This window comes from Polypterus senegalus, chromosome 12, assembly GCF_016835505.1.
Source record: "Polypterus senegalus isolate Bchr_013 chromosome 12, ASM1683550v1, whole genome shotgun sequence".
Classification (NCBI taxonomy): domain Eukaryota; kingdom Metazoa; phylum Chordata; class Cladistia; order Polypteriformes; family Polypteridae; genus Polypterus; species Polypterus senegalus.
In genome coordinates, this window is record NC_053165.1 from 15714288 (window position 1) to 15739991 (window position 25704).

General features: G+C 42.4%; 1 protein-coding gene across 3 annotated transcripts in view; it reads right to left on the reverse strand.

Annotated features, from left to right (window-relative positions):
• Nucleotides 1–25704, reverse strand: part of LOC120540350 (macrophage-stimulating protein receptor-like) — a 115422-nt gene that overhangs the window by 15133 nt on the left and 74585 nt on the right. For 2 of the 3 annotated variants that reach the window (XM_039771028.1, XM_039771029.1), the window contains 6 exons: nt 20921–21142; nt 18494–18640; nt 15078–15225; nt 11433–11531; nt 7265–7474; nt 3475–3555 (listed from right to left, as the gene is read on the reverse strand). In XM_039771028.1, the coding sequence (XP_039626962.1) occupies nt 3475–3555; nt 7265–7474; nt 11433–11531; nt 15078–15225; nt 18494–18640; nt 20921–21142 (907 nt within the window). Of the gene's footprint in view, nt 1–3474; nt 3556–6026; nt 6146–7264; nt 7475–11432; nt 11532–15077; nt 15226–18493; nt 18641–20920; nt 21143–25704 lie in introns of those variants that run through there. The other variant, XM_039771030.1, reaches the window with a different exon arrangement.

Sequence of the window (25704 nt, forward strand, 5' to 3'; positions counted from 1 at the left end):
GTAGAAATCAATACAAACAACATTATTAACATCATTATCATATGAGACTATGAAGTAATATATAAGAAGCAAATTGATATATAAATATGCATTATTAAACAGTAAAACATTTTGATAAAAGAATTTGAACAACATATAAGAAGCATACATTAACATTTAAGAAGTAAAGATACATTGAGTACTACTGCAGTGCTTTCGGGTAAACTACATTTTTTGTTTGCCCATTAGGTGCATAAAGGTATACATTTTTTGGTGTACCCACCCGAGAACACGCTAAATATAACTGACCGTGGGAGAAGCATGGATTTTCTCAATTGATTCCTACAACTTTAAGTGATTGGCCTTGTGCTCTATTTATTGTAATTGCAAATGAAAGGCGGACCGGAAAATGTAACCTTTTAAAGTCAAATGGCATGTCCGCAGGGATGAGTGGGATTTGTCAAGATTGTCGCCTCAATGACATTTGACATAAAATGTAAGTGGTAGTTACACTGTTCGAGAACACGCTACATATTACTGACCGTGGGAGAAGTATGGACAGTCATTCACACGTAGTGTATTATAATATGTTCTGTGGTCATACGGAATTTCCGTTTCGAGATATATACAGTATATATAAACACATACACACACAGTATATATATATATATATATATATATATATATATAGTGAGGGACAGCAGTGGGAGATGGATTTTGATGGGCATTATCTTCCTCAAGCTGCTACTTGGCAGCCCCCCTGGATTGCAACAGTGTCTAGGATTCCCACAGGGCTGTATGGGAATTACAATTTGTTGGCACAGCCCTGTTGGGTTCTGTGGATGCTGCCAGGGGGAGCTGAAGCCCGGCTCTCCCCCATAATATAAGGCGCTCTTAAACACAAAGAAAACCTTTACTTTCTTCACCTGTGGGGCATGTCTCCCCGTGAATCCCACAGTCACAACACAATCCAGATAACACAAGCAACACACAACCCTCCCTTCTGGCACCACCACTCCTCACGTCAAGCTTCATCCTCCTCCCAACGCTGGCCACTGAGTGGTGGTTGCTGGCTCCTTTTATAGCCCACCCGGAAGATCACCTGTTTCCGGGTGCGGCTGCAGACTCGTCCAGTCGGGCTCAGGGACCCATGCAGCACCCAATCCCAACAGGGCTGTGGAGAACTCCATCTCCCATGGAGCCTTGCGGGAAGCTAAGGCATCATCGTCAGATAGGGAGGCTGCCATCAAGCGTCCCCGGGAGAGGTATTGAGACTCGGCCGTCCACCACTGTGTATGTGTGTATATATATATATATATATATATATATATATATATATATATATATATATATATATATATATATATATATATATATATATATATATAGAGATAGAGATATATAGATACATATATATATATATATATATACACACAGGTTACGGACATCTGACCTATGACATATGAACCAGGCCGCAGCTGCGACGCATGCGCCTCAGTAACTGCCACTCGGACATCTTCGGCCTGGGGATGCTGCAAGCGGAGGCTGGAGGGGGGCGATTTCGCTGCTCGTGCAGTGTAGTGTCCCTTGGGCAGCTCCTGGTGGCAAGCGGTTTCACTGCCCGCCCACCACACACGGCTGCCCGTTCGTTCTAGGTGGGCGGCTGGTAATGCTGCAAGCGGTGACCCGGTTGTGGCTGAACGGAGGCCATTGAGGGCGAACAGGGCAGTGGGGGGTAGCATTGTAGTGTGCCTTGGATGACTGCCTGTTGAATGGGGGCAGTGGTGGGAGGAAGCTGCAGGCAACACACTGTAGTGGAGGTGACTATGAGGTGGGCTGGTGATGAACTGCCCCTCACTGCCCCCATTCATTCTCAATAGCAAGCCTGCTCGTACTGTCACGCACATAGCAAGAAGTTGTCTCTTGTCAGTACAGAGTGGTCCAGATCTAATTATGCAGATCCAGATTGTCTGGATGACTTTGATTTATGCGGGGACGATTCCAGTTCGGCACAAAGACGATTCTTCATGTCATCAGTTCGCACACTTCTCGATGGTCCGGGATTTTTCGGGTGATTATCTATGTAATAAACTGAATAAGTTATAGTGTAATGAAAATTGCATAATTAGATCTGGACCACCCTATAGATCAGACGTGTTGACGACGGGTGCCTTCCTGCTGTGATAGCGTGTCCAGTGCTGTGCAGAAGAGCTCATCTTAATCTTTTGTCTTCACCCTTCAAGAATGTCTCTGAAACGCAAATCTGATGCAAGTGCTGGTGATACAGTAAAAACGAGAAAAAACATCACCATTGAAAATAAAGTAGAAATAATAAAAAGGTCAGAGAGAAGTGAAACTCCATCATTCAATGGCAGAGCACTTAGTTACAGTCGGTCAACAATAGCATTTATTAAAATAATGTACCTGTTCTGACTTACATACAAATTCAACTAAAGTACAAACCTACAGCCCCTATCTCGTACGTAACCCGGGGGCTGCCTGTGTATGGGTAGGTGGGTAGGCTGATTGTTTTGAAAGACACTATACAAAAGACAGAAATGTAAGACTAGATAGATAGATAGTCTAATGAGATATAAGAAATAGCTATAAAAACCACTGCTTGCAGGGTGCCAGGCAATGCATCTGTCTCTGTTATATGTCATTTGGTATGAGGTTCATAAAAGCAGTTAATACTTGTTATGTGCCATGTGTTGGAATGACAAATCCAAAGCATTTCATTACTAAAAATGTTTGTGATGCACCATCGTTTGGAATGACAGTGACATAGCAAACAAACTGGCACACAGACACAGATCCATTTATTAAGGTAATAACTAAATGATATATGCTTTATATAAGCACACCATATACAGTATATGTATATGATAGACAGACAGAGCGAGACTTTAATCGATGTGAACTCAATGGCTCAGTGGTAGCCATTGTTGCCCAACAGTTCCAAAGTCTTGCTTTCGTGTTCACACAACGTGTTCATTTCTCATCAGAAATTTTCTGAGCAAGCTTCTTTCATAAATGAGAGAAAGGTTTACATTCTTTCTAACTTTAGGGACATTTGCCTTTTTTCAACATTAGTCTGATGGAAATGTTTTCACTATGAAGCTACTGTATATTAGCTTATCTAACCAATAATCTCTGTTCATCTTTTCGGTTAAGCTTAAGTACTTTTAGACACACCAGCGTTCATCGACAGTGAGTACCAATTGATTTTCCCTTTTTACGTCGCACTTTTAGGAAGCTCATTGCTGCCGCACTACTTGGAATTCAGGCTATCCATTTTTTCCGGGCTCCCTGCAGCCGCCTCTGAAGCTGCTCACTTACATGATCGGATGCCAGCTCATTCTGATGGTGACACATCCCCACGCTGATGCAACGTGTTGGCGGCATTACAGTACATTTTTGTGGACACAATTCATTTCTGATAAACTTTAGTAATATCACGTAGAATACTTATAAACACAACAAAGAATCACTCACTGTTTAATGACTTCACAGCACAATGAATTTCCTTTCCGTTGGAGTCAGTGTAAGATCCGTGGTAAACTATTCCAAAGTGGCCTTAAAAAAAAAAAAATAAAACACAAAACAGTGTGGTAGCTTTTATACTGTCATATAAAAATAATCAAGAGTGTTCACTTTGCCTAAATATCCCCTTTTTTTTTTCTTTTAGCCACCTTGATCTCAAATCTTTCTGCATTACGTATTTCATGTATTGTAGGTAGAATCTAGCAGTAAAAATAAGCAATTCAAAAGATTTAGGGCGGAGTGGTGGCTCTGAGGCTAAGGATCTACGCTGGTATCCCGAAGGTTGCTGGTTCGAATCCCCATCATTGCCAAAAGAGATCCTACTCTGCTGGGCACTTGAGCAAGGCCTTTAACTTGTAATTGCTCCAGGGGTGCTGTACAATGGCTGACCTTGCACTCTGACCCCAAGGGGTATGCGAAAACTAACAAGTTCCTAATACAAGAAATTGTATAAGGCAAAAAAAAATATCTGAGAGACAACTATAATACTATTTTCTGGCGTGTTATACTTGAAGTATGGATTTTGAGGCCATCAGGTGTAAGGTAGAGATCAACCCTGGATGGGAGTGTCTGTCTACCACCACATCAGGGAAAGGTGCTATATAAACAAAATTTTTATCATCATCATCAGGAAATGGAGTTTTAATTTGTGATGCTCCTACAAATTTAACACAATCATACAACATGCGAACAATGGTATTCTCCAAAGCCCCCATTGACTTGCTTAACTTGACCGCACTTCGACGTACTCTGATGGACTGGCCTGGACTGACTCTGCCAGAACCTGAGCCACAATCAGACTGAAGAACGTTCTGCTTTGTCGTATCGCACTTTTTCATCAAGTTATTGCAGAGGACTATTAAGGTGAGATGTTCCATTCCTACATCTCAGAGATTGTGGATAAAGCGCTGCTCTGGACCAACCCAAGCCAATTAAAACACGAACCAAGAGTGAACTGCTGGTGTCCGTGGTGTGACAGGTTGAATGTGATCCTAATGGCTTTATGTCGGAGGTTTGCTAAAAGAAGATTGAATCCAAAGTGGGCAAACAAACGTTTTTAGAAACACTATTCTCTATTCCTTCTAGCTGCCATCTGTCCTTGGAATTGATTAACACCTTCATTTATTTTATCCATGGGACATTTGGTTTTTTTTTCTGCATCTCCAAATGCCTCCTTTGCTTTGGCCATTTTTTTTTTTAATTCACTTTTTCTCTGGAGTTTTCTTTCTTAATTGTATCCAAAATCTGAGAATTAATGATGAGCACAGCCGACTCTAAATAACTTTGAAAGGAGCAGCTACTTTAGGGGTAGACACTTTTGTTTTCCTTGGTTATTTAGACAATTATATACTGATAAAAACAGAAGTGTTCATCTAAGCCGATAGGCACAGTAAATGTCCTGGAAAATACTTCATGAAAAAGGTCACCTCATATTCACAGAGAGAAAAACTTTGGCAAATTTCTCCATTCAACACTAGTTGTGCACAAAGAAACCGCCCAAAATGAAGAGTAAAATCGAATGAAGCCAATGGTGCATAAAAGACTTGGCAGCATTCAAAATGTGGAGCAGCTGTACAACAATATGACACTCTTTGTAAACTTGGGGCACTTCAGTAACATTCAAACTCTTCAGATTTATAAACTAAAAAAAGGCCATTTAGGATGTTTGTATGGGTTGTAAACAAAAGAGCCATCCTAAATGGAGAGTAAAATCCACTAAAGTCAATAGCGGGTCAAAAGTGACCCAAAGGAAATGTGAAGCAGATGTAAACAAGTGTGACATTTGAGGCCCCTTTACCAAAAGCCTTCTGATTCCATTTAGGATGTTTTTTAATTCAGTGGTGAACAAATTACCCTAAATTAATTAAAGTCAATAATAGATAGGTAGATTTTGCCCTAATTGTCAAATGGGATAAAACTGACCCAAATAACAAGGCAAGGAGAGATTTTTTTAAAAAACTGTATAGCTTTTGGGTTCTATCCATCCATCCATCCTCTTCTGCTTATCTGAGGTCGGGTTGCGTGGGCAGCAGCTTGAGCAGAGATGCTCAGACTTCCTTCTCCCTGGCCACTACTTCTAGCTCTTCCCGGGGAATCCTGAGGCGTTCCCAGGCCAGCCAGGAGACATAGTCCCTCCAGCATGTCCTGGGTCTTCCCCGGGGCCTCCTTCTGGTTGGACGTGCCCAGAACACCTCACCAGGGAGGCGTCCAGGTGGTATCCTGATCAGATGCCTGAGCCACCTCATCTGACTCCTCGCGATGCGGAGGAGCAGCGGCTCTACTCTGATGATACTCCTGGATGACTGAGCTTCTCACCCTATCTTTAAGGTGTAAAAGACGAATCAGGACACAACATAAATGTTTGGGGTTTGTGGCCCCGTATACTGTACAATTCTCCAGTACAGAAAAGGTCAAAAAAAATACACAAACAAAATATGTATTGCACGACACCGAAGCATGGCGTCGGCGGCCATTTTATGAGGGAGGGGCCGGAAGTGGAGGAATGCTGGGAAGAGCCGTGGGGGAAGATGGGATCGCTGACGTCAGGAACAATGGAGGAGGAAGGGCGGAAGTAACGCAGTGCGGGCAAAATGCGGCTTACGGTGGCGGAGCGTCTTTTCTTCTGAAAGAAAGCAAAGGAAAAAGGTTAGTACCCTGCCATTCCCTGCCGCCGAATGTCCTCCGAAGTGCGTTAAGATCCATCCGCGGTCTCCTACTCGCGCGTGCGTGACAAAGGGAAAGCCCAGACACCCTGTGGAGGAATCTCATTTCAGCCGCTTGTATTCGCAATCTCGTTCTTTCGATCATTATTCATAGTTCATGACCATAGGTGAGGGTAGGAACGTAGATCGACTGGTAAACTAAGAGCTTTGCCTTACAGCTCAGCTCCTTTTTCACCACGACAGACCGATGCAGAGCCCACATCACTGAGGATGCCGCTCCGATCCGCCTGTCGATCTTGCGCTCCATTCTTCCCTTTTGGGTTGTTTACATTTTTTTTTTTAAATAATTTTTGTTCATTTTGGGAAATTTAGTAAATAAGTTTCATAAAGTTTCATCCATTAATAGATTAAATTTAGACAGCTTTTACAAATTTCAAACACAAAATCAAGTGTCACACATGCGTGATTAGGAAGTCCAAAGGTGAGTGGTACTTCACAAGGTGAGGGGTTGGTTATGTGCACTGATATCTCTTTCTCTTTGCCAACAGAAATAAAGAAGACAAATAAGAATAGTTCTGCCTTATTTTCGGGTTCACAAAATGGCTTCAACAACAAAGTGTACAACTTCCGTGACATCACTTCTGGTTCCCTGAACAGTGATGTCACTTCCGGCTAATCCACAGATGACATCACTGCCGGCACTTCCTTTTGACATCATTTCTGCCAACCTCGATGACATCATTTACGGCGGCCATTTTGTATAAAAACGCATTGAACCAAACTGTATTTGTCTGATGTGATCGGTTTTGAATAATTTTTGACCGTTTTTCTTTTCATCTTTGTCCGGAGGTCATTCTCCAAATCTTATTGAGTTTACAACGTCTCTTCTTATCACACAGGTTACATTTGACCCAAAGACATCATAGGAGGTTAAATATTAAACCACAACAAAAATACAATTTGTCATTCTTTCCTGGTTTTAGTTCTTAATGTATAGTGTGGACAATGTAAAGGCACTATTCACATTTAGAATGAGCCCAGTGTTATATATTACATAAAATCAGCATCCTGTTGCTTACCTTTGCCAATGATCTGATCCTCATTCACCTTGAGCTTTTCGGCTGAAATCAGTACATCCTTCACCTCTTCCAGAAGCTCTGGCTGGAAGCTATTGATGGAGATATATTCTTTTGGGATAAGAGGTACTAGCGATCCATCACGACTTCTGAAGTCATTTGTGCTTGAGAAAAACGCACTGCTTGAGCCTGTGTTCGGAGTACGTGGAACCTCTGAAGTCAAGGAGGAAAAACACACCAGTGAGTGAAACCAAGTGAATGAAGAAAAGAGATAAAATGATTTCATTTGTGCTCAAACACTTGGAGAAACTTTGAATAATTTGTGTTGGCTAACTTATGAACATATTGTGAGAAGTTAAGCAAAATGACCCCTTCCTGTTATTGGCTAACTAGAAAGATTACAATATGCCAGCTTTTGAGGCAACTCAGGCCCCTTCTTCAGGCGAGATGTTAATACAGAAACTGAACTTCTCTGTTCTTATATAGACACCAGGATAGGTACAGCATTGGAAAACCTTCAAGTGAGACATCTTAGATGTGAAGAATGAGAAGACCTCTCCAGGCTAAGAGTCATTTATCAAGGGAGGAGAACAATGTCTAGTCAGGATCTTTGGATAAGATAGATAACTGTCCAACAAAGTTTCAGATGAGTATGGAGTACTAGGGTGTTGTACCGTGTTAACCAATATGGATGTGGTAAGAAGTTAAGCAAAATGAGACCTTTGATTGGCTAACTAGAAAGATTACAATATGCCAGCTTTCAAGGCAACTCAGGCCGCTTCGTCAGGCGAGATGTTAATACAGAAACTGAACTTCTCTGTTCTTATATAGACACCAGGACAGGTACGGCATTGGAAAACATTTAAGTAAGGCATTTTATATGTGAAAAAATTAATAGATCTCTCCAGGTTAAGATGTTAAAAGAAATCATTAAATTAGTGAAATGGATACATGGATGGGTGGACGGACTAAATCAATGGAAAAACAGGACAAGAAACTGGCACTGAATAACTTTGATTCGCATGTAATGGCGCCCTGCACTTGCCAGGCTAGGTTTCAGGTTTTCTGTGACGCTACTCTGGATAAGCCTTGAGAAAAATGGAAGAATGGATGGATGTCATGAGAAAATAGATATTTCCCTAAGAACAACTGGAAGAGCATTAAAATCTGCTTGAACCAACCACAAGCTGGAGGTACCAAATGGGATTTAGGCGTTTGTTTTAAGTGTTTACAGTATGAATTATAGCTCAGCCATCTAGCATGTGTTTTAGATTGTGTTACACTCTGGATACATCGGCCTGTACTAACATGGGTCTGCTTGGTGAAGTACAGTAAATCCCATCTCTCACTACTATTAAAAATGACCAAGTCACCAAGTAAGAACATCTCCATTTTTTATGGAAACATTTTGGAATTGTTCATTTTAACTGAAACAATTTGCATCGGCCATCTTGCTACTGAATAAATAAAGATCTCCATTAGACCCATTTCATTTAAAGTGGGATTATGGTGGATGGAGGATATCCCACCAGCACTGAGCAAAAAGACAGGAATGACCCATGGGCGAGGTGCCACTTCATCTCTGTGGCCACTCATATACACCCACATGTGACCTCGCGCTGGCCCCCTTTAGACTGGACAATTAACTAACATTTGAAGTAACTGAAATTATTGAAAAACCTGTCAAAGAGTTCTTCACCTGTTTAAATTGCCAACGCTTAGCTGAAGGCTGCCTGCAAATGTTCACTTTATCTATATATATCTCATCTATCTATCTATCTATATATATATATATATACTGCTCAAAAGAATTAAAGGAACACTTTTAAATCAGAGTATAGCATAAAGTCAATGAAACTTCTGGGATATTAATCTGGTCAGTTAAGTAGCAGAGGGGGTTGTTAATCAGTTTCAGCTACTGTGGTGTTAATGAAATTAACAACAGATGCACTAGAGGGGCAACAATGAGATGACCCCCAAAACAGGAATGGTTTAACAGGTGGAGGCCACTGACATTTTTCCTTCCTCATCTTTTCTGACTGTTTCTTCACTAGTTTTGCATTTGGCTACAGTCAGTGTCACTACTGGTAGCATGAGGCGATACCTGGACCCTACAGAGGTTGCACAGGTAGTCCAACTTCTCCAGGATGGCACATCAATACGTGTCATTGCCAGAAGGTTTGCTGTGTCTCCCTGCACAGTCTCAAGGGCATGGAGGAGATTCTAGGAGACAAGCAGTTACTCTAGGAGAGCTGGAGAGGGCCATAGAAGGTCCATAACCCATCAGCAGGACCAGTATCTGCTCCTTTGGGCAAGGAGGAACAGGATGAGCACTGCCAGAGCCCTACAAAATGACCTCCAGCAGGCCACTGGTGTGAATGTCTCTGACCAAACAACCAGAAAGACTTCATTAGGGTGACCCAAGGGCCCCATGTCCTCTAATGGGCCCTGAGCTCACTGCCCAGCAGCATGCAGCTCGATTGGCATTCGCCATAGAATACCAGAATTGGCAGATGCACCACTGGTGCCCTGTGCTTTTTACAGATGAGAGCAGGTTCACCCTGAGCATGTGACAGAAGTGAAAGGGTCTGGAGAAGCCATGGAGAACATTATGCTGCCTGTAACATCATTCAGCATGAGCAGTTTGGTGGTGGGTTAATGATTGTCTGGGGAGGCATATCCATGGAGGGTCACACAGACCGCTACAGGCTTGACAAAGGCACCTTGGCTGCCATTAGGTATCAGGATGAAATCCTTGGACCCATTGTCAGACCCTATGCTGGTACAGTGGCTCCTGGTGCACGACAATTCCTGGCCTCATGTGGTGAGAGTATGCAGGCAGTTCCTGGAGGATGAAGGAATTGATACCATTGACTGGCCACCACACTTTCCTGACCTAAATCCAATAGAACATCTCTGGGACATTATGTTTTGGTCCATCCAATGCCACCAGGTTGCACCTCAGACTGTCCAGGAGCTCAGTGATGCCCTGGTCCAGATCTGGGAGGAGATCCCCCACAACACCATCTGTCATCTCATTAGAAGCATGCACCGATGTTGTCAGGCATGTATACAAGAACACAGGGGCCATACAAAGTGCTGTACAATTTGAGTTGCTGCAATTTAATTTTGGCAAAATGGACTAGCCTGCCACATCATTTTTTCACTCTGATTTTTGGGGCGTCTTTGAATTCAGGGCTCTGTAGGTTGATCATTTTCATTTCCATCAAACGATGTGGCATCCTTTCGTTCCTAACACATTACCCAGTCTATATCAGTATAGATATCCAGGAGGATTTCTTTTTCCCATTGAGATCTGATGGGTTTTCAAAGTGTTCCTTTAATTTTTTTGAGCAGTTTATATATCTATATCTATATACTGTATATAAAGGAGAGTTGGGATCTGAGAGACTGTGTTTGTGTGTTTATGGAGGGATTGAGAGTTAAGGTGGATGAGGGAGTCACGTGATCATCTCTCCTCCCATTCACGTCATTTCATTCACTTCATTTCGCTCCGAGCTGAGCTCCGCAGCTGACGCGGTTTTGTCGGTCTTTTTCCTTAACTAATTTACTGTTTAGTACACGCGGTACTTACACAGTCACTCATAAAAGGGGAGAAGACTTTGTGCAAGAAATGGGTGTTGAAACAACCTTGGAAGACATGCAATCAACGAGGGCATTAAACGGATCTCAAGAGAGGTCTTCTAGGTTGGAAAAAAAAGTGCTTGGCTGCCAAAACCAGGCGATTAAACGAATCTAAGGAAGACAGGATTTCTAGATTGGGAAAAGGACGATTGGCTGCCGAAACCAGGCGGTTAAAAGAATCTGAAAAAGACAGGACGTCTAGATTGAAAAAAACCACGATCCGCTGCCGAAACTTGGGGGTTAAACGTGCAGCAAATTGCGCCAGGTCTGCTAGTAGGTGATATTTGTAAAAAGGTCTTGCTGAATATTTCAGAATGACACAGATTGAGTAATGCCACATTATTCTGAAGTCCTACAAGATACACAAACTCTGCGTTTTCAAGCTTCTCCTTTAAAATCACTCAATGGCACTTCTGAAAAAGAGGAATGCTACAAGCAGGATGGAAATGGACGGCGTAAAATGACAGCAAAGTGACATGCACAGAAAAAGCAAAATGTATCGGGGTTTAGATTAAAGACCACTCACCGAGCCTGTAGTCCCCAATGGGCATCATAACCAGGTTAGGTGTGGGCTGGTTTGCATTGACTTCATGGAGTTGACTCAAGCGCTGCTTGGCCAGGTCAACTAGAAGTTTAAAAAGAGAAAAGTCTAACTTTATCATTTCTTGCATTTAAATGTATAGGGTGGTCCACATCTAATTATGCAATTTTCATTATGCTATAACTTATTAAGTTTATTCTTAAATTAAGATTAAGTTAATCACGGACCATCGAGAAGTGTGCGAACTGACAACATGAAAAATCGTCTTTGTGCTGAACTGGAATCATCCCCGCATAAATCAAAGTCATCCAGACGATCTGGATCTGCATAATTAGATCTGGACCACCCTGTATTACTCCACAGTCTGGTTAGTACACCGCTTTACCATAAAAGTCAAAAGACTTGTCTTTACAGCCATGCCCAAATATTTTGAGAAGGACACAAATATGAATTTTTTCCCCAAAGTTTGCTGCCTCAGTTTTTAGCATGGCAATTTGCATCGACTCCAGAATGTTCTTAAGAGGGATCAGATGAATTGCAATTAATGAATAATCCCCCAAAAAAACAATTTGCACTGCATGTCATCACTTCAGTGGTCCTCTTAACACGAGTGAGAGTGTCGACGAGGACAAGGCTGGAGATGACTCTGTCATGCTGACTGAGTTGGAATAGAAAGGTTCAATTGTTATAAAGAAGGCTTCAGGGCGCCCAAGAAAGTCCAGCAAGAGCCAGGAATCTGCGGGCACCACCAGGAATGGCAGTAGGAAGATGTGAGTGTGACGAAGACTTTTGGAGGATGGCCTGGTGGGTGTCAAGAAGGACAGCAAAGAAGCCAAGAAAAGCATCAGGGGCAGACTGATATTCTGCAAAAGGTACAGGGACTGGACTGCTGAGGTCAAGTCATTTTTTCTGAATCCCCATTCTAATTGTTTAGGGGGGTATCCAGAAAAAGGATTGTCCAGAGAAGAAAAGGTGACCGGCACTACCATCAGTCCTGTTTCATACCAACAGTAAAGCATCCTGAGACCATTCATGTCACGTGAAGTTGCTTCTCAGTGGGCTCCCTCACAATTTGGCCTAAGAACACAACCATGAATAAAGAATGTTGACCAAAACTTCCTCCCAACCAGCCAAGAACAGTTTGGTGAACCACAATGCCCTGTCCAGCATGATGGAGCACCAGACCATAAGGCAAAAGTGAGAACTAAGTGACTCGGGGAACAAAACATCGAAATTTGGGGTCCATGGCCAGGAAACTCCACATTGAGAACTTGTGGTCAGTCCTTAAGAGGTAGGTAGACAAACAAAAAACCCACCAATTCTGACAAACTCCAAGTATTAATGATGCTAGTACGAGCTGCCATCAGTCAGGATTGGGCCCAGAAGTTGATTGACGGCATGCCAGGGTGAATTGCAGAAGTCTTGAAAAAGAAAGAAGGGCGAACACTAAAAATATCGACTCTGCGCATAAACGTAATGTCATTGTCACTAAAAGCCTTTGAAACTTATGAAATGCTTGTAATTCTACTTCAGTATACCAGAAAAACATCTGACATAAAGACCTAAAAACACGGAAGCAGCAAACTTTGTGAAAACCAACACTTGGGTCATTTTCAGAACTTTTGGCCACGACTGTACTCCGTTTATCCAGTATCAGCTTTGTGCTGCTGGACGTGCTGCTTAATGCGACATCTCACGTGTACAGTTAGGTCCATAAATATTTGGACTGAGACAACTTTTTGCTCATTTTGGTTCTGTACATGACCACAATGAATTTTAAATCAAACAACTCAGATGCAGTTGAAGTGCAGACTTTCAGCTTTAATTCAGTGGGTTGAACAAAACGATTGCATGAAAATGTGAGACAACTAAAGTATTTTTAACACAATCCCTTCATTTCAGGTGCTCAGAAGTAACTGGACATTTGACTCAAAGGCTATTTCATAGCAGGTGTGTTCAAGTCCGTCGTTATGTCCTTATCAGTTAAGCAGATAAAAGGCCTGGAGTTGACTTGAGGTGTGGTGCTTGCATGTAGAAGATTTTGCTGTGAACGGACAACATGCGGTCAAAGGAGCTCTCCATGCAGGTGAAAGAAGCCATCCTTAAGCTGCGAAAACAGAAAAAACCCATCCGAGAAATTGCTACAATATTACGAGTGGCAAAATCTACAGTTTGGTACATCCTGAGAAAGAAAGCAAGCACTGGTGAACTCAGCAACGCAAAAAGACCTGGACGTCCATGGAAGACAACAGTGGTGGATGATCACAGAATCATTTCCATGGTGAAGAGAAACCCTTCACAACAGCCAACCAAGTGAACAACACTCTCCAGGGCTTGGTAGGCATATCGATATCCAAGTCTACCATAAAGAGAAGACTGCATGAAAGTAAATACAGAGGGTGCACTGCAAGGTGCCAGCCACTCATAAGCCTCAAGAATAGAAAGGCTAGATTGGACTTTGCTAAAGAACATCTAAAAAAGCCAGCACAGTTCTGGAAAACATTCTTTGGACAGATGAAACCAAGATCAACCTCTACCAGAATGATGGCAAGAAAAAAGTATGGAGAAGGTGTGGAACAGCTCATTATCCAAAGCATAGCACATCATCTGTAAAACACGGTGGAGTCAGGCAGTGTGATGGCTTGGGCGTGCATGGCTGCCAGTGGCACTGGGACACTAGTGTTTATTGATGATGTGACACAGGACAGAAGCAGCCAATGAATTTGAGGTGTTCAGAGACATACTGTCTGCTCAAATCCAGCTAAATGACGTCAAATTGATTGGGCGGCGTTTCATGATACAGATGGACAATGACCCAAAACATACAGCCAAAGCAACCCAGGAGTTTATTAAAGCAAAGAAGTGGAAAATTCTTGAATGGCCAAGTCAGTCACCTGATCTTAACCCAACTGAGCATGCATTTCACTTGTTGAAGACTAAACTTCGGACAGAAAGGCCCACAAACAAACAGCGACTGAGAGTAAAGGCCTGGCAGAGCATTAAAAAGGAGGAAACCCAGCATCTGGTGACGTCCACGAGTTCAAGACTTCAGGCTGGCATTGCCAGCAAAGTCTTTTCAACCAAGTATTAGAAATGAACATTTTATTTCCAGTTATTTAATTTGTCCAATTACTTTTGAGCCCCTGAAATGAAGGGATTGTGTTAAAAAATACTTTAGTTGTCTCACATTTTTATGCACTCATTTTGTTCAACCCACTGAATTAAAGCTGAAAGTCTGCACTTCAACTGCATCTGAGTTGTTTCATTTCAAATTCATTGTGGTGATATACAGAACCAAAATTATGAAAAAGGTGTCCGTGTCCAAATATTTATGGACCTAACTGTATATAAGATGAAAGTCTTTGTTCAAGTTTATTGTCATACGTATTCAGTACAATGACAGTCTTACTCTCAGGTCTTCCACATGTTCCAGTTCTACACATCAGTCAGCAGACACTGAATAAGCACCAGCATTACACATTATCACACGCACAGGTTTTTCCTCTTATGATCAATGACCATTCTTTGGACTCTGGGGGGCCCTACAAGTCACCCCTCCTTTGTTATAAAATACGTATCATTTAAATCCTTGGTACGTGTGTGTATTTTGAAACAGCAGACACACTTTACCTTTGTTCTTCCTTTTGTACCACCACAAAGCGATCAGTAGCGCTAACACAAGCAGGATCACCATCGCGATGCAAATGTAAACCGCTGGATGGATATTCTTCTGAATGAACACTCTGCCCAAGTCGGTTTCTTCTCCATTGATATAGATCTAAGAAAGACAAAATGAAATGGCTATCCAAGGATATGTCTGGTAGTTTTCAACTCAACAATCAGACAATCTCAGCAGCCTCACGTTCCCAATGGACCAGTTAAAAGTCACTAATTGACCAAATCTGCACTTCTTTGGAATGATGGTGGAACACCAGAGTGTCCACACACATGAGGGAAGAATATATAAATTCCATACAGGCAATGCCTGGACCTGAATTCGAACTCGGGTCTCTGGAGATATAAGGCAGGAATTTGAATTAAAGCTGTCTAACAGCAAGTTTACATTTTCAGATGACTCGTCCATTATAGGTTGCATTAACAATGGAGATGAGTCAGGGTACAGGAAAGTGACTTTGTCTTATAGTGAAGGGACAAGAACCTGCAACTCAACATCAGCAAGAGAAAAGAGCTGGTGGTGGAGCTTCTGAGGCGAGTCGCCATTCAGGGGGAATAAGTAGAAGTGGTGCAGAGCAACAAGTACCAGGGGCAGTGCTGGATTAACCATAAAAGAAAAGTAAGCACATGTTTAGGGCATCAAGGGTAAAGGGGGCACCACAAAAAAGTTTTCATGGCCGAATTTATCACATAAATTAGTAAATTAATTAAATTGATAGCCATTTTCAAAACTGAATGAAAAATGAATAATGCCTCCCTGTACCTCCCTATGCCTTACACAGTGCGTTCTGCATACTGGTGCCATCTACGGTGGGGAATTCCCGTTTCATGGTGATTCCCTTAAAAGCCATGTTATGTCAAAATATTTTGTGAAAATAATTCGTTTTAATATTTTTAAATAATAGGCACGGTGGCGCAGTGGTAGCGCTGCTGCCTCGCAGTGAGGAGACCCGGGTTCGCTTCCCAGGTCCTCCCTGCGTGGAGTTTGCATGTTCTCCCCGTGTCTGCATGGGTTTCCTCCGGTTTCCTCCCACAATCCAAAGACATGCAGGTTAGGTGGATTGGCGATTCTAAATTGGCCCTAGTGTGTGCTTGGTGTGTGGGTGTGTTTGTGTGTGTCCTGCGGTGGGTTGGCACCCTGCCCAGGATTGGTTCCTGCCTTGTGCCCTGTGTTGGCTGGGATTGGCTCCAGCAGACCCCCGTGACCCTGTATTCGGATTCAGCGGGTTGGAAAATGGATGGGTGGATAAAAATTATTATCATGTAATTGTTGTGTTTCGTGAATTATCGGTTATTTAACTTAAAATAAATTTCTAGTGTGTAGAAAGTGTTATTTTCTGTTTTAAGCAAAAACCAAAAATCGTCCCAGTTTGAGGAAAAAATATTCTAACCCTAACCCTAAGTCTATTTAATTCTATTCTTGGATATTTTTAAATTCATTTACATTATGTAAAAGTGAAAATCGTACAGCTGATTAATGTTGGATAAAATTGTTTATAACTTTTTTTTACTAATAAAGATTTATTAACAAAATTTTCACAAAATATTCTTCAAATCTTGTACTAAGAATATGTGTAAATAGATTTGCTAAATGGACACAAAAGCCATAAATAAATTAAATAATCAAAATGGTAAATCTACGGTTTTCATGTCAAAATGTTTTTTTTTTTTTATTTCAAATTTTCGATAATAAATACAATTTTATTTTCTAGTTTGTTATTGTTTAAATATTTTGAATTAGTAGTGTAAGGGGGAACCAAAATTACTTTGTGCTTAGGGCATCTAAGGGTCTTAATCCAGCCCTGGCACAAGGGGCACAGTAGCACTGGGCAAGAAGGGCCGGAGCAGACTAGACATCCACAGGACAACTCCGGTCTTTTGATGTATGCAGCAAGATGTTGGAAAATGTTCTACCAGTCCATAGTAGCCAGTGTGGTGGTCTACGCTGCAGTCTCCTGGGGAAGACACTTGAGCTCAACAAGAAGCACAATACTTGAACAAACTTATCAGGAAAGCCTGCACCATCACAGGCCGAACCCTGGACATACTGGAAAGCTGTTGTGGAAAAGAGGATGGCGTCAAAATAGGACGCCATCATGAAAAATCCCCTCCAGGAGGCGCTCTCTTAGAGCACTTTTAGCCACAGGCTCATTCCACCAATGGCGTGCTAAGCACCACCTCTGGGGGTCTTTTCTGCCCACTACTCTCAGGCAATTCAATGCTTCCGAACAATGTACTCATTGAGTTGATTTAAAATGTATTTATTGAGCGATTGGCTGCATTATTTGTCCTGTGAGTCGGTATCCTCATTTTTTTACGGTGCTGTATACATCTGAATTACCCCTTGGGATCAGTCAAGCTTATCCAATGCAATTGAATCTAAATGACTCTCTTTTCCAGAATAATTTTGATCTTTTTTCAGTTTCATTTAAGTTTTGCATGCACATAATAGTTAGACAAGGAAACTCTCAATTCACCTTGCATGATTGACTAGGAGCGTGTGTCCTGCTGTGAAATGGTAAGATCTTCCAGGTTTCACTCACACTGTACCCCTGATGCTACTGGGTCTCAGTCTGGCCCCTTAAAACTGCATTAAGATGCTTTAGAAAATGGATTTAAATGTTTTTCCCCATTTTTTTAAGGCTTGGGATTCTCTGTAAATGACCCGTGATCCGAGTCCGATGGCTCGCTGGACGGTTCTGCAGCTGCAGGGAAGGTTAATGGTACTGGAGCATCTCACAAGACATTTTGGTTACACCATCAATTCTAGATAGCCATGCAGCCATGTGTTAATGTATCCAGTGGGGGGAAAAAAGAAAGCCGGGATTTGACTTTCACATGGACCCCTTTAAAGTTCACCTCCTACCCTTGTCCCAAGCTTCATATCATCCTTTCATCTTAGACAAACATTATCTTCCCCTCTGTCTTACGGAAAGCTTCTTTAAACATGCAAGTCATACTAATAATTTCAGTCATGCAAAATTTTTACACGGAATTGTAATTTACTGAAACACTTTCTGTAATACGGTAGCGCAGTGGTAGCGCTGCTGCCTCGCAGTAAGGAGACCCGGGTTCGCTTCCTACAAATGCGTGGAGTTTGCATGTTCTCCCCGTGTCTGCGTGGGTTTCCTCCCACAGTCCAAAGATATGCAGGTTAGGTGGATTGGCGATCCTAAATTGTCCCTAGTGTGCGCTTGGTGTGTGCCCTGTGGTGGGCTGGCACCCTGCCTGGGATTTGTACCTGCCTTGTGCCCTGTGTTGGCTGTAATTGGCTCCAGCAGACCTCCTGTGACCCTGTATTAGGGTATAGCGGGTTGGAAAATGAGTGACTTTCTGCAATATGCAAAGGACAGTAAGAAAATGGTTTCAACCTTCACAGGTAAGCCATCCCTTGGCACATCGAGGTCTTTGGGTATCCTGCAGGTCACTTCATTGCTTAAAACCTTGGCGTTGCAGTCCACGTCTCCAATCGTCATTGTGATGGTCATGCAGGCACTTGCTAAATGCAGTCCCTCGTGCTGCCGAAAAGAAGAAGAAAAAAAATATTACACGATCAAAGATCATTTATTTAACTGGTAACTTTCTACATAATTCTGTATAAAATGGGCAGGAGAAAAGGGCGATAGATAGATAGATAGATGTACAAGCCACTATATGATAGACAGATACTTTATTAATCCCAAGGGGAAATTCATATAATCCAGCAGCATCATACTGATACACAAAAAAAAAAAAAATTAAATTAAATTAAAGAGTGATAACAGTAAAGGTATAACAGACAATAACTTTGTATAATGTTAGCATTTACTCCCCCGGGTGGAACTGAAGAGTCGCATAGTGTGGGGTCTCCTCAGTCTGTCAGTGGAGCAGGACGGTGACAGTAGTCTGTCGCTGAAGCTGCTCCTCTGTCTGGAGATGATCCTGTTCAGTGGATTCTCCATGATTGACAGGAGTCTGCTCAGCGCTCGTCGCTCTGCCACAGATGTCAAACTGTCCAGCTCCGTGCCTACAATAGAGCCTGCCTTCCTCACCAGTTTGTCCAGTTGTGAGATGTCCTTCTTCTTTATGCTGCCTCCCCAGCACACCACAATGTAGATGAGGGCGCGTGTCACAACCGTCTGGTAGAATATCTGCAGCATCTTATTGCAGATGTTGAAGGACACCAACCTTCTAAGGAAGTATAGTCGGCTCTGTCCTCTCTTGCACAGACCATCAGTATTGGCAGTCCAGTCCAATTTGTCATCCAGCTGCACTCCCAGGTATTTATAGGTCTGCAACCTCTGCACAGTCACCTCTGATGATCACAGGGTCCATGAGTGGCCTGGGCCTCCTAAAATCCACCACCAGCTCCTTGGTCTTGCTGGTGTTCAGGTGTAGGTGGTTTGAGTCACACCATTTAACAAAGTCCATGATTAGCTTCCTACACTCCTCCTCCTGCCCACTCCTGATGCAGCCCACGATATCAGTGTCGTCAGTGAACTTCTGCACGTGGCAGGACTCCGAGTCGTATTGGAAGTCCGATGTAGGTTGGCTGAACAGGACCAGAGAAAGTCCAGTCCCCTGTGGCGCTCCTGTGCTGCTGACCACAATGTCAGACCTGCAGTTCCTGAGACGCACATACTGAGATCTGTCTGTGAGACAGTCCACGATCCACACCACCAGGTGTGAATCTACTCCCATCTCAGTCAGCTTGTCCCTAAGGAGCAGAGGTTGGATGGTGCTGAAGTAAACCTTTCCTTACCTCTCAAGGTTAAGGGAATAATCAAGAAACGTCAGAGACATGGAGTTGAAGCAGAAAACCACAACCGGATGAGATATTGAGACAGCTCAGCCATTGGCTAAACAAAAAGGCTCACTGGACTGAATGGCCTCCTCTCATTGGTCAAATTTCAATAACATTTTCTAATCTAAGAACCCAGGATGTTAAATGAACTTCAGAACTTTTGAACCTCAATTAAGGATTTGCTACAAAAGACAGTTTGGCCAAACCAATGCCAGGCAGCGTAAGCATCATTCTGTCACTCTAAAGGGGCTTATTTCTGTTAGAGAGTAACATGATATGTGTAATAATTAAGGCTGTTGATTAATCACATGCATTAGCAGTGATTAATCAAAATGTTAACAATTTCTGCAATTAATTTTTTTTAAAACAGCACCTAAATGTGTTATTTTAATCCGGTTAATCTGACCGCGCTTGTGATTAATGAAGCAGCGCCAAACGATTCCAAGTCTGTGAATAGTAGTGGCGGGCTTCGCTTCATCGTTTCTTATGTCGTTTCTTGACCAAGAAAAAATACTTTGAAGGAAAATGCTAATCCACAAATTGTCACTGAACTCTGTTGATGATCCACTGATCCCTCGCCATTAGGTGACCCAGGCAGACGGCTAGGGGTGCCATTTAGGAATGTTAAGGGGTATGTGCTCTGCTCACCAAGGGGCATCGCTTTTGTAACTCAAGTGGCAAGCACCCTACTATGGACACCAAGGAGTTACATTTTGGTAGCTCAATGGACATGAGCTCCAAACACCCAGGGATGCCTAGAGCTCCATATGGACTGGCACTGGGTTTGTTTCTTTTGCACGAAATCAGACTTGAGAAACAAATTGATCCATTAAAGTGACTGAAGCTACAGGAAGACACATACTCAGACCTGGCAAAGTTAGGCAACCTCGCTAGTTAGCCCATCGTTGTCTTTGAATTAAACCACCTGTTCCGTGTCATTACCTTTATAATCTAAAGACGTATAATAATAGACAAGCAGATAAATAATCACCAATGAAAAGAGTTTAGCACTTACATGTATCTCCACCTCATTCTCGTTAAAGTCCAAATTCTTAATGCCCCCTTCGCTTTCAAATGGGTAAACTTTAGGAGTCGGGAGATAACGAAACATAAACGTCTTTAGACCTTGAGTCCCATCCATCTCAAACAAGAGAGTTCCCTCCAGAGAATTGCTGTTCTTGTCCAAGCGGGGGGTCATGCATACCATCTTCTCTGAACTTTCAGCAGATTCACAAACCTTAGAAATTGACAACCAAATTGGTCAGCATGTCTGTCTTAAACTTTATCTGGTAGACGGTAGTTACTTGACAAGAAATGGTACACCAATTCATTACTGGAATTGACAAAAAACAAATCTATACAGGTGGCACGGTGGCACATTGACTAGAATTTCTGTCTCATATCTTCAAAGACCTGGGCTTGGGTCTCAGACTGGACACAGTGCATGAGGGCTATGGACGTTCTCCTCATTTTCATGTGCATTTGCTCAGGCTACTCCACTTTCTTACACAGGTGAAAGTCAGGTATTGTAGTTTAAATGTAAGGATGACCCCGCCTGACTACAATAAATTCAAGTTCCTTCTAACTCTGTACTAGAAACAGACAGTTCAATAAATCAAAAGATAAATTAAATAAGCAGCAAATACGCAAGACTGGGTGAGGTATGACAGCCTCTTCAATCAGTCTTGCTCTTTGGAAAAGATGTAAAACCAACGTCCTGATTCTATGTGGTCGCAAAAAGATTCCTGGAGTACAGTGCATCCGAAAAGTATTCACAGCGCATCACTTTTTCCACATTTTGTTATGTTACAGCCTTATTCCAAAATGGATTAAATTCATTTTCTACACACAACACCCCATAATGACTACGTGAAATAAGTTTACTTGAGGTTTTTGCAAATTTATTAAAAATAAAAAAACTAAGAAATCACATGTACATAAGTAATCACAGCCTTTGCCATGAAGCTCCAAATTGAGCTCAGGTGCATCCTGCTTCCCCTGATCATCCTTGAGATGTTTAATTGGAGTCCACCTGTGGTAAATTCAGTTGATTGGACCTGATTTGGAAAGGCACACACCTGTCTATAGAAGGTCCCACAGTTGACAGTTCATGTCAGAGCACAAACCAAGTATGAAGTCAAAAGAATTGTCTGTAGACCTCCGAGACAGGATTGTCTCGAGGCACAAATCTGGGGAAGGTTACAGAAACATTTGTGCTGCTTTGAAGGTCCCAATGAGCACAGTGGCCTCCATCATCCGTAAGTGGAAGAAGTTCAAAACCACCAGGACTCTTCCTAAAGCTGGCTGGCCATCAAAACTGAGCGATCGGTGGAGAAGGGCCTTAGTCAGGGAGGTGACCAAGAACCCGATGATCACTCTGTCAGAGCTCCAGAGGTCCTCTGTGGAGAGAGGAGAACCTTCCAGAAGGACAACCATCTCTGCAGCAATCCACCAATCAGGCCTTTATGGTAGAGTGGCCAGACGGAAGCCACTCCTTAGTAAAAGGCACATGGCAGCTCGCCTGGAGTTTTCCAAAAGGCACCTGAAGAACTCTCAGACCAAGAGAAACAAAATTCTCTGGTCTGATGAGACAAAGATTGAACTCTTTGGTGTGAATGCCAGGCGTCACGTTTGGAGGAAACCAGGCACCGCTCATCACCAGGCCAATACCATCCCTACAGTGAAGCATGGTGGTGGCAGCATCATGCTGTGGGGGGCAGGAACTGGGAGACTAGTCAGGATAAAGGGAAAGATGACTACAGCAATGTACAGACACATACTAGATGAAAACCTGCTCCAGAGCGCTCTTGACCTCAGACTGGGGCGACGGGTTCATCTTTCAGCAGGACAACGACCCTAAGCACACAGCCAAGATATCAAAGGAGTGGCTTCAGGACAACTCTGTGAATGTCCTTGAGTGGCCCAGCCAGAGCCCAGACTTGAATCTGACTGAACATCTCTGGAGAGATCTTAAAATGGCTGTGCACCGACGCTTCCCATCCAACCTGATGGAGCTTGAGAGGTGCTGCAAAGAGGAATGGGCGAAACTGGCCAAGGATAGGTGTGCCACGCTTGTGACATCATATTCAAAAAGACTTGAGGCTGAAATTGCTGCCAAAGGTGCATCGACAAAGTATTGAGCAAAGGCTGGGACTACTTATGTACGTGGGATTTCTCAGTTTTTTATTTTTAATAAATTTGCAAAAATCTCAAGTAAACTTTTTTCATGTTGTCATTATGGGGTGTTGTGTGAAGAATTCTGAGGAAAAAAATGAATTTAATTCATTTTGGAATAAGGCTGTAACATAACAAAATGTGGAAAAAAGTGATGCGCTGTGAAATCTTTCCGGATGCACTGTATATGTCAAAAAGAGTTGGGTGTTTCTCCGATGTCCTGGTTAGATTGCCTACCACAACCTGGTCATTCTGGCCCCCTAATCATCCCCTGTCCCACCTGAGCCGGTTGATCCTTTTTTGTCGTTCAACTCTGATGATACTGAGTGGACACCGTTACCCACTGGGCACTGTTTATGAATGTAAACGTGCACACAGTCTAGGGTGGTCCAGATCTAATTATGCAATTTTTATTACGCTATAACTTATTAAGTTTATTACATAGAAAAATCACCCGAAAAATCCCAGACCATCGAGAAGTGTGCGAACTGATGACATGAAGGATCGTCTTCACGCCGAACTGGAATTGTTCCTACATAAACCAAAGTCATCCAGATGATCTGCATCTGCAGAATTAGATCTGGACCACCCTGTATACACCAAGATTGGGGAAGGGTTTGGTAGTGGCCCTTAAAGTCTCCAGTATATGCACAAAGGTTTATGTTATTCAAGGGGCATGTGCTCTTGACCCAAGTTCAAAATGTAATAATACAGACCACCCACTATGACAACGACGTCCGCCAACCCCACCTAGGGCTCCAAATGGGCTTTGACTGGCACCGCCTGTCCCTTATTGGCTAATTATCTTTCTCACCCTTTCCCCCATAATACCTAATGTGTGTGGTGAGTGTACTGCTGCAAGAGCAACTGCTGTCACATCATCCATATTGGTAGTGATTATAGTGGATCTTCACTGTCTATGCAAAGTGCGTTCAGTGGGTTAGAAAACTGCTATATAAATGTAATGAAATAATTACTGATTGATTTGTGAAACAACAAAGGTTGTTAAAAAAAAATGCTTAAACTGTGTCAAGTTTATTTTCAGACAGAGCTATACTTCTGCAGTAGAAATAAAAGGAAATTGTCACTTTTTAAATATTACTTAGTCGAGAAAAGAAAAATTTTTTGGTCATGAAAATAAAATACCATCAATGCATTACAAGTCATTAAAATCAGTATAAGTTAAGTCAAATATAAGGCTTATCCACCTTAATAGAAGGACAAGTGCCTGTGTGTCCGTCCAGCTGCTACAGTATGTCTCTGTTAGGTGCCATTTGCTATGGGATTTGTAAAAGCAGTGCTAATATCTGTGATGCACCATCTGTTGGAATGAAAGATGCAATGCAGTTTACCACTACATGTATTACAAAGTACATTCCATTAGATGGTACACTGCAAACGTTAACACAGAATACGTCCAACAGAAAGTAACTGCCGGACGGACAGAAATCAGAATATGCATCTCAATACAAGTCTGTGTCTGTCATCTGTATATTTTTGTGTCTGCAAGTTGATAGGATTTAGAATAAAAATTTAAAATAGGAAAAACATGAAGATGTAGGGTTGAAAAAGCAAAAATAATAATAATAAATAGGAATACATGTCTTATCTGCCTATTATGTTGTCCAATGTTATACGCCAGCAACGCCAACGTGGTAGCGACTTTTTTTCCCACCCACTCAATCCAAGTGTACGAGGTTTAGAGCTGTCATCCGAATGGTGGATAATTTTACATGGTGGCCAATAGAGGAGTGAAAATAATGATAACTTGACAAGCACGTAGGGAAACCAGAGCCCCAATATGATTAGGCTGGAGTCGCAAATCCAGGCCAATGCACTGGTCTCCACCGCCGCATCTTCCCAGCAAAACACCTCAACGCTAAGAGTTGGGCAAGTGATGCAGGGAGGAAGTAGTGGCTCTATACAAGATGGACAGATTGCTTTAAACAGGTTTATCCTAAGATCCAAGACTCACATAGCTCTCTTGTTCTACATATCTAGGGACCAAACAGACAGGATGGCCCAGATAATCTTACAGGAGGTACGGTAAAGCTTAAGGAACCAAACTGGGCTATGATTTACCGTCTTTACTTTTGTGAATATTTCTCTATTCTGGAATTACTAAATATAAAACATTTATCTCAGGCCATTTTACGACATTGTCTTAATGTTGTATGGCCTCATTCACTCAAGTTAAATCACACTTGAGGCGGCTGTACTGTTTACATCTTTTATAGGCTTCTTGGGATTTCGTAAATGATGGAAACTTTGAAACTTAGTTTTAACTGATGCTCACAAAATAGGAGCACAGTGCAGCAGCCTACGGGACCCCTCCAAATGCAGGACCCTGGGCAGCCCCTCCAGTTGTCCTAAATCAGTGGTTCCACACTGAAAATGTTCATAATTTTATTTCCGTTTTCAATAGGCCAGAAGGAGTTGCATTGCATCTTTGTGGACCTGGAGAAAGCATATGACAGGGTGCCTCGAGAGGAGCTGTGGTATTGTATGAGGAAGTAGGGAGTGGCAGAGGAGTACTTAAGAGCTGTAAAGGATATGAACGAGGTGAGATCTGTGGTGGGAGTGACGGATGTATTCAAGATGGAGGTGGGATTACATCAGGGATCG